A 14546-nucleotide genomic window follows, 5' to 3' on the forward strand; every position below is an offset into this window, starting at 1 on the left:
TGGGCTTTTAAACCAGAAAGTTGAAGCAAGTTCTGAAGTACTTAAGGACATGCTGCATCTCCATTCTCCACCAAGTTATCTGCCCCTCCCATGGGGCCTGATTGGCATGGTAGCTGGGCTTGCCTGTTCATTATATGAACCTGCTGGCAGAATAGTTTGAAGTTTCTATCCTGGAACCCTTGGTTCCTGGTGGCACACACCTCTGCAAATAACATCTTTTGGAACATCAAACCTTTATATGCACGGAACCGTATCATATTTTTTTATAAGGATAGGTAGAACCCCTGCTCCTTCTCCTCCTTCAGGTGTATTCAGATAGTTTCCTGAACCAGTCTGCTCATCTCCTGGTTTCCTTTCCAGCAGCAGAATTCAGGGTAGTGACAGCTGTTGACATCCTGGATGTTCATTATCAGTTCAGGCTGTAGGATTATGGTTATATTAGTTAATTACAGTACTTGGTGGTCACTTTTTAAAAGTAGAATAGACTACCAAATTCTACATCTTAAAGCATATTCACACTTAAAAGCAACACGTCTTAGATATTTTCTTCCATGTGGATTTCAACACAAACTATAAAAGCCTGCTGTACTGTTAGCATCAGGTACAATTTTCCCTACCCTCCCACACCTGTCTAGCTACTGCAGAGATAATTCAGCTGCCACATGGCAGATTAAGGTCCCCATCAGAAGTACTTATGCACGTTTGCCTTGATTTCCCTTCAGAAGGCTGTAAACAAAACCCATGTGAAATGCAGTATTATTTCTTGCATTCTGCCCTGTTTTTTTTTTTTTGCCTACCATTTCTCATGCAGTTTCAACCTTTCTGTCCGTCCTGTGGGCAATATAATTTACTATGTTTCTGCGACAGCCAGAATATTGTAATGCAAGTCATATTAGGGAACTTATTTTGCAAGCAACAGGCATTGCTGTTCATCACCTTCTATTTTCTAGTAGACTTGTCTCTTGTTATTATTTCATTCTCATTTTTTGGAGTAGAACTAACACAGCTCCTTAATAGTTTATTTGAGATTTTCTCTTTGATACTAATTATTTTATTTCTTGGAAGAAGGGGTGAGAAGATTCCTGTTTAGTTTGATGGATACCCAGGTAGTCTGAGTGGTTATACACATTTAAATCTATTATTTCATTGTTGGTATCTACAAAGAAAAAAGCAGATCCCTCTGACCAGCTTAGGTCATTATTCTTGTAAGCAGACCCACATCCATGAATGAAGCCACAACTGCAAGCCTTACAGCCGTTACTTAACCGTATGCTGACTTCTATAGTACAGAGCATCTCTCTGACACACACCATGGAAAACAAATACCTTGGACAGCATTAATAATGTTTATTGCTTCTCTGAGGGTCCTCTCCAAGGGTCCTTTCCAGTTTGACAACCCCCTTCTTTATTTCTCCAATCCCTTCCCAACTAGGGTATTTTCTTTGTATGGTAAATGACAAGTGCAGAGTAAAAATCTATTTTTCTAAACTAACCATCATCAAAATCTCCCCTAATATATCACTAACCTTCTCAAGGTCCTCATCTACTTCTTATCTCAAACACACATCTCTTTGGCCACCCCATTTCTCTCCCAGCATCATCATCATCAACCCCCGTTTTCCATCCACTGCTATATATTTGTCACAAACTCATCACTCACGGACCTTTATCTACATCTCATCTCACACTGATCTTCTCCATCCTATCAGTCTGTTTGTCTTCAGTCTTTCACATTTGTATCAATCCAATCTGGGCACCCAATTGTCATTGCCCTCGCACTACCTGAGTGCCTAACTATCTCTAATATTGTCTTTGTATATAAATTTCCTTTAAAGTATGTGTGCTTTACACTGCAACCACCAAAACTGCTTTTGTATTAATTTTGTATAAAATATTCACTTTAAACTATGTGCACTAGTGTGCTAACTCTCAAACTGCCTTTGTATAATTTTTATAAAGCACACACCTTAATGTATGAGGATTGCACATTGCAATTAATTCATTGTTGAACTCTTGATGTGTCTTTTTTATGACCTTATAAATGCTTCTGCTTTACTAGATGTATTGTACACTGTTGTAATAACTCTGTATATGTAACCATGGAGCTTTTATCCCTGGGCCACCACTGAAAGACAGACTTTTCTGTACACAAATGTAAATAAATAAAAGCTACAGCAAAAGTCACAAGAATGCTCACGTATCTCAAAGGGAATAAATTCCAGGGAGCAGGAGGTCATTTTCCCATTCTGCTGGGCAGTGGCCAGACCTTATGTAGAAAACTACATTTACTTCTGGGGTTGTAGAGGGAGAGGACTGTAGCACTACGTGAAAGGTAAAAAGGGAGACAACAAGGAAGGCTGAAGGGATTAAGACCTGGTGCATGGATTGTAAAGAATGGAGGCAAAAAGAGATAGAATACCATGATATGAATTTATAAAATCATGAAAGGGAACTATCAAGGCATGCAAATGAGGATTAAGCATGGGAAGTGAAAGAGTTTATGTACTGCAGAAAGTGGGAAGGATTTAGAAGCTGGACCTCAAGAAGGTTTCCTTCACTGAAAGGGCAATCACTGCCTGCAGATTGCTACTAGAGCGTGTGGCAGAGTGTGACAACTGTTGCATTCAGAATGGCTTGTTACAAACAGACAAGACAAAGAAAGATAAAGCGTGGGGCAACTGCAAGGTGTAGGCTGAAAGGTAAGGACAGAATGGATAACATTTCTTTCTGCTGGCAGGTGATTTTTTATATATATATATATATATATATATATATATATATATATATATATATATATATATATAAGGGGGGCTGTCTCCCCACATTATGCTAATAGTTTTTACTAAATATATATATATATATATATATATATATATATATATATCAATGCATTTCTAATGGATATACCTTCTTATAACAGTGAATACATTAAAATTATGTGGGGGGGGCTATGCCTCCACACCCCCCCTTATTTAATATTCTCACTCCAGGGTTGCACTGCAGTGGGGCAGGGGCTATATTCCATTTTCGACCAAATGAACTTCGACCAAGTGAGCTTTCAGTGAAGTGCAATGCCTGGAATCATTTTCGACCAAATGAAATTCGACCAAGTGTATGGAATCCATGTATATATATATATATATATATATATATATATATATATATATATATATATATAAAATCTATGTTAGATTATCAAAGTTCCAAAACTTTGAAATTCATATGGCCAAGACCATCGAAGTTTCGGAACTTTGAACATTAAAAAATAAAACAAAATTATATTTTTAATGTTTTTGCAGGGCACCCTCCCCTGCTAATTAAATATACCAACTCTGAGATAGCACTACATTGCAAAAAAGGGTAACTTTCCCATTCTGTGCTGTACCTTGATCTTCATTTAAAACATTCAAAGTTTCAAAACTTCGATCATATGGGCCTGACCATACGACTTTCAAAGTTATGAAACTTTGATAATCTGATAGGTATCCATATATGTGTATACATATATATATATTAGGTTCATAGGTAGGTACTAGGCTATCGGCCCAAGGGCCTACGTAAGCCTAGCCAACAAGGTTCCCTGGCTTACGCCACCCAAGAAAGTTATTTTCCTGTGCCACTGTCGAGCCGAGACACACAAGTGATCCCCGGGGTGTATTTCCTATTTCCCATCCACTCATCAAGATTTTTCTTGAAGAGTGCTAATGAAGAACTTTGCTTGACATAGATGGGTAGCCTGTTCCAGAGTATGGAAAGTCTCTGGGATAGGAATCTATCCCTCCAGCAGGTCCTGTATACTGTGGTGACAAGGTTTAGGTCCCTAGAGCGTGTAGCTCGGAGGGATTGGGATTTCTTTAGGTGTAGCATGTCCAACAGCTCTGGGTTTGATATAGCTTTATATGTTAGGCAGAGATCACCTCTGAGTAGGCAATATGCTACAGAGTAAAGCTGGAGTTTTTTGAGGTGGTCAGTGTAGGGCATTTGTTTGAGTCCAGTAATCCTCTTTGTGAAGTACTTCTGTGGCCTTTCCAGCTGCTGCAGATGTCTTGTGAGGTACATTCCAAAAGGGCGTTGTACTCTATAGTGGGTCTAATGAGTGTCGAGTAGTGGAGAATGATGACCTCTTTTTTCCTGGATGAAAACCCTTTTATGATGAGGTGTGCCACGTAGAAGGACTTCCTGACTACTGTGGCAATGTGACTCTCAAAGGAGAGACTACTGTCCACCTGGGTCCCAAGGTCTCTTATCACGCATTCGGTGTTAAGTAGATTGCTGCCTATGTGGTAGTTCATGGGTACAGAGTTTTTACCAAAGGGGATGACACTGCACTTTTTGGCATTGAGCTTGAGGCCATGGCTCTGACACCAGGCATCTGTCTCAGAGAGGCCCTTCTGTAGGATGTTCACATCATTTGGGGACTTGACTATGGCTCCTAGTTTGCAGTCATCTGCGAACTTTGTTAGCCAGAGGCCTTCTGTGTTAGCCTGTACTTCAGAGAAGTAGATAGCAAACAAGAGAGGTCCCAGGACGGAACCCTGTGGTACTCCACTTGTCACTGGTTTGAGGTCAGATTTGGAGTCTGCAACTTTTACAGTGTGGGTTCTGTCAGTGAGCCAGTTGGTTTATAGTAATATATATGTATTTACTTTTTTCTGCATGCAGTATCTCCCAAAATCCTAAAGACTCAGTCTGTGTCCCACTTACACATGGAGCAGACACCTCACATCATCATTTTGTCTCTCTTTATCCCAGTTGTATACTTGTAGTACTTCTCCTGCTGGCTTCACTACCACTTTCCTCTGGAGGTTTTTGTATCCTTTGGAGTACAGCTGTGCCAATTTGTAATACAAAGATGAAGCCCATCACCAAACCCCTAGTGAATGATGCCAAAATGTGAACCATCGTCTCTTTCATTGAACAGCTGACCCAAAGTCCTTCAAATAGTATCTTGTAAGATTATAGCTGCACATTCACTCAACTACATTCATTATCTTTTGCCTCCACTGCTTTATTGTTATTTTCACTTCTGTTTGCTTGTTTATTAACATTTAACTAGATTGCATTACAGTGGGAAGGTCATGTATTAATGTAATTCATTTGTTGTAACTAGAGCTGTAAACCAGATGCAAGACCCACCTAAAAATGAAATGAAATCAATTGATAAGCAGTATAGCCAGCCCAAAGCATAGGTCATAGGGAGTAATAGGAGTAGCATATTGATTGAGCAATACAACAAAGTCACATTAAATATAACTACATTTTTTATACCCTCACCCCAAGCCAGTGGGCCTCTCCAGCACTTTTCAACCCATTCATTTCTTCCACCTGAGGGAAAGTAGGTTGATTCATTGCCCATTCAAGGAGAGAGCCCTACAGCCCATTTGTTCCCCACTGGAGGCAAGAGTCTGGTGCGAGCTGGTCATCACCGATTTGTGGGATTCCTCTTCTACCCTACCTAATTCCCTCCCTCTGATGGACAGAGAACACACAAGAAAAATGATGAACCCCTGCCCCCCCCGGACTGCACTCCGACTCTGCAGTGCTTACTCTCCAAACAAACCATACCTATGTCCTGACATCCCCCTATCTCTTCTTTGGGGGCTGTCAGTGTAGGGCGATAGACACCTACCTCCTCCTAAGATGGGTAGCTGGCATTAGGTGCTCATTCCTGCCCTGCCTGTCCAGTTACTCCAGTGCTACATCATTAATTGTCTGGGACACAAACCAGAGTTTTATCTCTGTACTCTGTAAATGAAGTACATTTTGAAGAATCCAAAAATAATACAAATGGGACAATAAACTTAGTCATCAGTTTGGCCGGTGCAGTGGTGTAGAGGTTAACGTTGTCATCTCACAGCAAGATGTTCTCCGGTTCGATTCTTGGTTGGGTTGCCTTCTGTGCAGAGTCTGCATGTCCTCCCTGCATTTGCGTGGGTTTCCTCTGGGTGCTCAGGTTTTCTCCCACATTTCAAAGTCATGCATCTGGAGTGTTTCTTACCAGGCCTCCGCTGAAAATAGGCTCTGTCCTAGTTGGACTTTTACGGTCACCAAATGTTAAATAAATAAATACATAAATAAATCATACCCATAAATACAATAAAGACCATAGACCAAAAGCCAAAGATCAATAAAATGTAAGCTTTACTGAACAAGTAAGCACTTTCACTCCCAAACTTGTGCTTTTTCAGACCATAAAATCTCAAAAAGCACACTAACATTTATTACTAAAACCAGTTAGTGAAATAAATTATGAGACTTCAAAACTAGTCTTAAAAGAACAACCTCATTTAAGTCAAAACCCGTAGCTGCAAGCATATCTATAATCCACCCATACTCTGCACACTCAGTGACATTAATAATATCGCTAACTCTTATTTAAAGTTTTATCCAACACTTGCAGAACTAAAAAGTTAAAATTCTGTTCGGAGTCATACATCATGTTATGCTTTGCCAGAGCATTAGAGGTTTTTCTTTCTTAATATTGTATAGATGTTCAAAGACACACAGTTGTTTTACTCACATAAAACAAAGCGCATGCATTGTAGTTAGCTTAATATGCAACATCTGAAGTTTTGGATTCAGTATTGTAAGTGTTCTTCTATATTTGTAAGCATATTACACAGAGGACAACTAGAACTTCAAATCCTGCTTGGTCAGCTGTATTCCAAAACTGCAACTCACAAGATCACATTTGCTAAATTAATACTGATCTTAGTCAGCCAGGCTTTCCCAGTTGCTCAGTACTCCCATATGTTCCTCCTTCAAGGAGATGGCTAGATGGTGGTGGGGCTGGGTGGGATCTGAGCCACCAGCATATTGCACTTCAAAATGTTTTTATTTGTAGGCCCTATTTAACAATTCCCTCTCCATTAGGCTGAATGTAGAATTACCTCAGCAGCTGGATGGGTGAGACAAACATAAACCCCTCTGTGACCTCCAAATGTCACCTTCCTGTTTAGTCAGGTTTACCAGCTGCACTACTCTGAATCTCCACTAAGCATGTTTGCTCATGTAGTGGGTGGGGCATTCACTCCCTCAGGAAATACAAATATGCCATTCCTTTCAATTCATTAGCTGAACTTCTGGTACACTAGTAACTCTTTGTGCCATTCCCCTCCCTTCATTGGTTGACCTTCTGGTACACCAGTCACTCTTTAATAGCAATGTGATTTTTTTTTTTGGGGGGGGGGGTAAATGCTCCAACCTAAATGAAGTTGTCTGGCCAGATTAAAAAAAACGCTGCTGTGTGAAGCGGCAGTGATATCCTACCATTAGTAAAGTGTATCATGTGAAGATTTCTTTTCAGAAAGGAAAAAGCCAAGATGTAGACTGGAAGGCCCTTCAGCTGACATCAATGAAAATATAGAACCTACACCAGAAGTCGCAGAAGACCGTCTGAAGGCACTTAATATACACATGTTATAGAGAGAGGAAGGACAGTATAGAAGGGTACAAGAACCTCAAAAGACTCTGTGGAATGCAAGAAAGCAATATCTCCCAGATTAAAGCACACCGGCGCCTACAATCTGAAGAGAAAGTGAAAACAATGAGGAAACCACTCTAGTGCCAGGATGGAAAGCACTTTTATGCGGGGGGGGGGGGGACTTCAGATGCATGGAACACACTTTCTAAAGATTCTGTTGTTCAAACACAGCTATACAATTAAGAATCTGTAGGAAAGGCATATGGCAGTTTATAGATTTATAGGTAAATACTAGGCAATCAGTCTGCAGACTATCACATGACTAGTTAATAACCATACAGTGATCAAAGGTGAAACTCAAATTCTGTGCCTTGTGACTTAATTATGCCAACCCCTAACCCCATTTTAGTGATAGACTGGATAAAGTTACCAGGACTAACAGCTTATCCAGTATGAAGGATGGGGAAGGGGTAGTGGGTAGGCCAGGCATTTCTCAGGTGCTGTCCTTTTCTGTGAGTGGCACAGCTGCAGAGATGAATGAAAACTGCATCTTAGTTTGCCACAGTGGTAGTTTGAACAGTACAAAAACAATGAGGCTATTTCTCAGTGTGATAAAAGGATGTTCATGAAGTGACCAGTAATATGTGTAAAGTACCTTGCAATATTCGTTTAACTAGTAATGTGCATTTAACCTGTAAAATGCTTGAAATAGCTCATGTGCATTTAACCTGCAATATGCATAAAGTAACCTGTAACTACCATTTTACCTATAATGTGCATTCTTCTCCTTTCACAGGGCAGCACTGGACATAAAGGACCTGAAGATGACTGCATCAATGAAACTGCTGAAACCATGTGGCTAAATCAACAGGAAGTGAGGAAAGCACTTCATATTTCTGATGCCATCCAGTCCTGGAAATTCTGCAGGTAATAGAGTATTAAACCTCTGCAGCAATGTTTAAACAGTAGTTTGGATAAAAGATTAAACAAAGCAGGGCCTTTTGTAGTGTTACAATGATTTCAGTAGGCTTTCACCATTAGTGTGTAGTTTCAGGAGTGTTTAAAAGGCAAACACAACACACATGGCTCATATCTAAACTGCTGAGTCATGATGAAAGGCTAATATACTCACTGCAGCCTCTGACAACACACACGATGCTGAAAGACAATAAAAAATACCTGCAATACCTTCCTTATATTATCAAACCCACCTTGAAGCAAAGCTGTGACATTTGGTATTCGTGGCTCATACACCAGTTAAAATTAGTGAATGAAGAGCAAAGCATCCCAAATCCATATTCCAGTGACAACACACCACACACACACGTACATGAGGTAACTACAGGAATGCAGCTCTGAAATTAGTAAGTTAGTCTTAAGCGTAAATGTGATTCAAAAGATGTGCACAAACCAGTAAGCCTTTTAGATGTGATGAAAATTGATATCCAACAAAGTTATCTTGCGACACCTACCCCCCTTTATAGTCTAAGGGAAGGATGTACAGCAGCTACATTTATCCTTCCCCTATTTTTGATTATCCCCAACTTATGAAAGTGGATACAGTTCATATCCCACTGATGACGCTTCCACAGGAGACCAAAGTGGCACATAGGGAAAACTCAAACTGGCAGGCAACAATTCATTTTGTAACAGATGCTTCAATTTTATATGAAAAAAATAATATAACACATATAGACTTGAAAAAAAATAATTTTACTTTATTATTGTATTTTCTGTTATTGCTTGTTACTATTAGCAACCAATCATCTATATTGAAGAAGAAAAAGGTTTTGAGATTAAACTTGTTCTGCCGTACTCCCCAAGCTACCATTGAATGGCCGGGTACCCAAAACGACATTGAAGCAAAGGTTACGGCACATTTGCGACCGCTGAAAAATAGACATAACGGTCCATTCTTTTGGCTGTAATACAGCTTTCACCAATCTCCCGAGTGCCATTTAACGCCCCAGTGCAGGCAAATTAATGCGTTAAAGACACTGTTATAGAAAGCTATATTATGCAAATCCCCTTGTTGGATTCACATGGGGCAGCCATTTTACTCAGTCTACAATAATCTATCGCTGATCAACACTCTCAGGCAACGTGTATCCCACTGCAACAGTCAATAGAGAATACTGTATGTATACACTTGTGATGTATTTACAGAAGGGCGATACACCCCTCTCCCAGAGGTTCTTGATTTTAGCTCAAACTGTTGCTTTGTCCTTCTAGAACTTCCAGTTTGGGAAGAAAACGTGATTGCGTTACATTTAATGACCCAATTAACATTATTGAAAAAGGTGTGTTAATTCATATTCCCTTATTCTGACAGCTTCTTGAGGTAAGAGTACTAATACAATACTATTACACTGACAACAGTCAAACATTAATGTGGCTATGGGGAGTGTACACACTCTTATTGATATGACACACTCTTCTTTGATATGCCGTTGGACCACATCACTACATATGTTAACATTACATGAGCCTGATATGTGACATATGTCATGTACATTCAAATGCAGTGTTTAACAAATGTGTTAGGTGTGCTGATGCTGACCGTGATACATACACTATGTGGGTGGATATGTGTGCACGCACTTATCGTGACGATTTGTTGCACCTACTGTTATGTGTACTACAGCAGTCACTATTCCTGGCAGGGGTATACTAGCATGGGCTATCTGCATTTGCCAGTATATGGTCAGTCTGCCCAACACATGTCCCTTAACCCTGCATGACTGCAAGGTCAACTCAAGTGCACATCCCTTGGAGTTCACACACTGCCATCACTATTGCTGTGGAGTCAGGGTTACGTCTGCCACAGTTCCTGAACCTGACTGTGTGCTGATATAGCCATTCATAACATCCTTAGGATCCCTGCTGCAGTGCACTGATGTGTCATGATGACACCCTCTCCCCACCTTCAGCCCTTTTTGCAGATGCTTGACAGCTATGGTCTACACATGTGTGTCAGCTTCCACTGTCCCAAACACTGAACACCATGTGTAACAGCCTAGTCCCAGCTAATGAGTGGCAAACATGCAGATGTACACTGGCACCATCACAGTACAGATGGGAATGATGTGCTTGAGGTGGGGTGAGGCATAAGTTGTGCAGCACATGTATCTTACATGATACTGTCTGTAGATTTTCAACGTGGTCATGCTAGACCAGTACACATTGCAATGGCTGACTTTTGGGATCCTCTTCTGTTATGCATACACTACCTGTAGAGTCTTGGCTGATGTTTCTTGTGGTGCAACTGTCGCATCTGATTACACTAACACATAGGGAACACGCTTGCAGAGTCCAGACAATTGTTGACATGGGACATGCACAGCCAGTACTTGCTAGACATTCCTGCAACCCCCTCAGTGTTGTGGCATGTTACTGGGCAGCCCACATGACCTGTTTGCTACATGTGACATCATTTGTCTTGGATGGCCATATGTTTATTTCCTACATAATTGCTGTCCTATACATCCTTGCCACATAAATGACTGCACAGTTTACCATGGCATATGCAATGGTGAAGTATGGCTACATGTCCAGCTCATGCGTACTACCTATTGGGTATGGGACCCACACCATGTCATGTAAGATGTGTGCATGCCACACCTGCCTGTGTTGCAGGTAAGTGTGCACATCCTTGCCACATAAATGACTGCACAGTTTACCATAGCATATGCAATGGTGAAGCATGGCTACATGTCCAGCTCATGCATGCTACCTATTGGGTATGGGGCCCACACCATGTCATGTAAGATGTGTACACGCCACACTTGCCTCTGTAGCAGGTAAGTGTGCATATTAGATGGCTAAATGTCTTTGACAGCAGACCAATACATGGTGTGACATTGGGGATGTGTACTTACTGAAAGGTGCATATCCATGACAAATGCATGCAGTCAGTACCTCAACAGCTGCTTCCACTATATTTTATCTGGAGTGTGTGTACACATATGCTTCCAGTGTTTGTGAAGGTATGTATTCCCCATATTTGCTGCCCTAAAATATGATTCCATATTACACACTCATTGCTCATGTTGGGACCACATTGCAGGTTTTCAGGCTTGTGGACCGCTGTATTATGATATGCCGTAGTGTATATCTGTAAGAGTTGCCATTGTAACACTGGTATATACACTGTTGTAGCACTGTATAAGGGTGATGTTTCACACATGTTCCTACTGTAGGCCATTTGTCCCACCATTATGTTCAACCCTGTGGACACATTTTGCAATGACAGGATGTTAGTTATACTGGAGGTATCTGACATACCCCTAAGATCCACCTTCATGGTCACCACTGTGATGCACTGCAGTTAACAGCAACAATATGGGAACATGTAAGGTATGCATTATGGGTAGGTGTTAGATGTGTGCATGGAATATTCCATAGCTATAACATGACTGATGTATTGGCAAGCATTAACATAAACCATACTCATCAGCTAGAGGACACTGCCTTAGTGGTATACCAGAGGGACCTATATAAAAGTGAGAGATGTGGTGTCAGTAGCCACAGCTGTGGCATTGGCACATGGTGGGTGCAGCCTTACAGTACAACAGTACAAGTCCACAATACTACAGCTTATGCACATCTGTTTATTACTACTAAGCAGCAACAGACTATATACATGTCATCTCACATATGCATGATCTACCTGTACAGATGCAGATGGATATGCAACAGTTGTCTACTGATGTGGCCTCCACCCACCTCCACTATGGTCTTCGCCAGTTGCTGCATGTGCGGGCGGGCAGGTGCCATGAGGCTGGCAAGCAGCTCCTCAACATGTGTCGGGGGGATGGATGGCATGACCTGTTGTGAGGTGATCCCCTGGACTACAGCAGCACGCTGGCTGGCATTGTGAAGCAGGTCATTGTAATGCTCATAACTGAGGTTATGCAGGCTGACATCATTGACCTTGTGGACTAAAGCGTTCCACAGGGTGGTCCGCTCCGGCTGTTCATGGGCTGTCCTTCCAAACACCACCTGGTATGTGCTGTACCAGGTGGTTGATGATGACTTCATTTTCGTCCGCTTAATACACAGGTAACCTGCCATGTAACATCTTGCCTGATAGACATAAAAATGGAAACAGGTCTGAGCAACTCATACAACAAGGTTACCATAGTTCTTAATACACATCTCTGTCTCCCCCCCACCATATCTGCGACAACAAACTGTTCACACAACTCAGTAGGTGTGGCTACAGCTTACCTACCATTGCAACATTTATTGTATTGTACCACACTTTGTGCAAAGTGTTTGTAGCCATGTTCCCTGTGGGGGCACTATCATTGCTGGCCTGTTACAGACAATATCACTGCATGCCATTGTAAGGGCCACTACGGTTCCATATATGCATGTGGTCTATTTGCTATGTGATTGCTGCACATCTGTCATTATGTGTTATGGCGGATATCTATGCATGATGTTGGACATGATCTGAGATTGTGTGGACTATTACTACCTACATATGTTCTATAACAGTGATGCAATAGCATGTTTAGGGAACAGTTGCCAGCAGGACCACCTCTCCCACCTCATCTGGTCATGTTACCAGGCCCATCACATGTGGGACCCACTCTGGGCCTCCTCATCTACTAGTCCTGCACTACCTTCAAGTGCAACCATCTCAGGGGATGGTGTTCCCCCACCGGGAGCACACACAGACATGATCCTGTCACCCGAGGTCAGGTCCAGGGACTGTTGCATTGGGAGCTTCTCAGAGACTGGGGGATGTGCTACATCACCTTGAGGCCCTCAGTACACAATCACAGGGTCCACATGCTCCTACTGCTTAGCCTCCAGCCCAGGAACCTTCAGGGCCGTGAAGCTGCTGTTGTGACTGGCAATGGCTGGGGACCTTGTTCCCATTGTTTCCATATGGGGGCTCATGGGGCTTCTACATCACAAACAACACCGATCATCCAGGGTATTTACCCACCACATGTGTCATATACCACCCCTGTAGGCTGTCCTCTCTATCTACCAACCCACCTCCACAAATATAACTGCTATCCTTCCCCAAATTCCCATTCGCACCTTCACAGATAAGGGCAATGTGGTCCCAACAAGGTGCTCACATGTCACATAACCGTCCATGTTGCACCCACTTACTGCTGTCTATGTGTATGTGTATTGATATATGTGATATTCCCTCACCCATAGTATGCAAATATGTGTGTGTTTGTATATTTGTAGACATACATGCACACACACACACACACACACATATATATATATATATATATATATATATATATATATATATATATATATATATATATATATATACACACACACACACACACACACACATATCTGTGTGTAGAAATATATTATGCTTATATATGTGTTTTTATATATATATATATATATATATATATATATATATATATATATATGTATATATATATACACACACACACACACATACATACCTCTGTATATAAATATATATATGCATATATATATGTGTGTGTGTGTGTGTGTGTGTGTGTATATATATATATATATATATATATATATATATATATATATATATATATATATATCATCATCTTCTTTCGGCTGTTCCCGTTAGGGGTCACCACAGCAGATGACCTGTTTCCATTTCTTCCTGTCCTCTGCATCTTGCTCTGTCACACCAACCACCTGCATGTCCTCTCTTACCACATCTATAAACCTTATCTTAGGCCTTCCTCTTTTCTTGTTACCTGGTAGCTTCATCCTTAGCATCTTTTTCCCAATATACATAGGTTCATAGGTAGATACTAGGCTATCTGTCCTAGGGTATATATAAGCCTAGCCAGAGTGTATTTGGCTTCCACCTCCCTATTAGATTAGCCTACTGTGCCTCTGTACAGTAGGTCACAGAAGCTACCCTTTTAAGATTAGTTTACTGTGCCTCTGTTTAGCAGGGACACAGGAGAAATCCCAGGGGTGAATTTGCGATTTTGCATTGACGCATCCAAATTTCACTTGAAGAGGGTCAGCGAGGGGCTATGTCTAACATGAACTGGGATTCTATTCCAGAGTGAGGGGGGAGCCTCTGGGAAATGAATCTGTCCCTCCAGCATGTCATATTTATTTTTGTGCTGAGGTTTAC

At 41.2% G+C, this 14546-nt stretch overlaps 1 protein-coding gene across 1 annotated transcript in view; it reads left to right on the forward strand.

Annotated features, from left to right (window-relative positions):
* LOC122809647 (lysosomal protective protein-like) overlaps nucleotides 1-14546 on the forward strand; it is a 475524-nt gene that overhangs the window by 369439 nt on the left and 91539 nt on the right. Inside the window, exon 8 of the mRNA XM_044081292.1 lies at nucleotides 8220-8350. Within this exon, the coding sequence (XP_043937227.1) occupies nucleotides 8220-8350 (131 nt within the window). The remainder of the gene's footprint in view (nucleotides 1-8219; nucleotides 8351-14546) is intronic.

The sequence above is a fragment of the Protopterus annectens genome, chromosome 8.part0 (genome assembly GCF_019279795.1).
Source record: "Protopterus annectens isolate FY-2018-M chromosome 8.part0, PAN1.0, whole genome shotgun sequence".
NCBI lineage: Eukaryota > Metazoa > Chordata > Ceratodontiformes > Protopteridae > Protopterus > Protopterus annectens.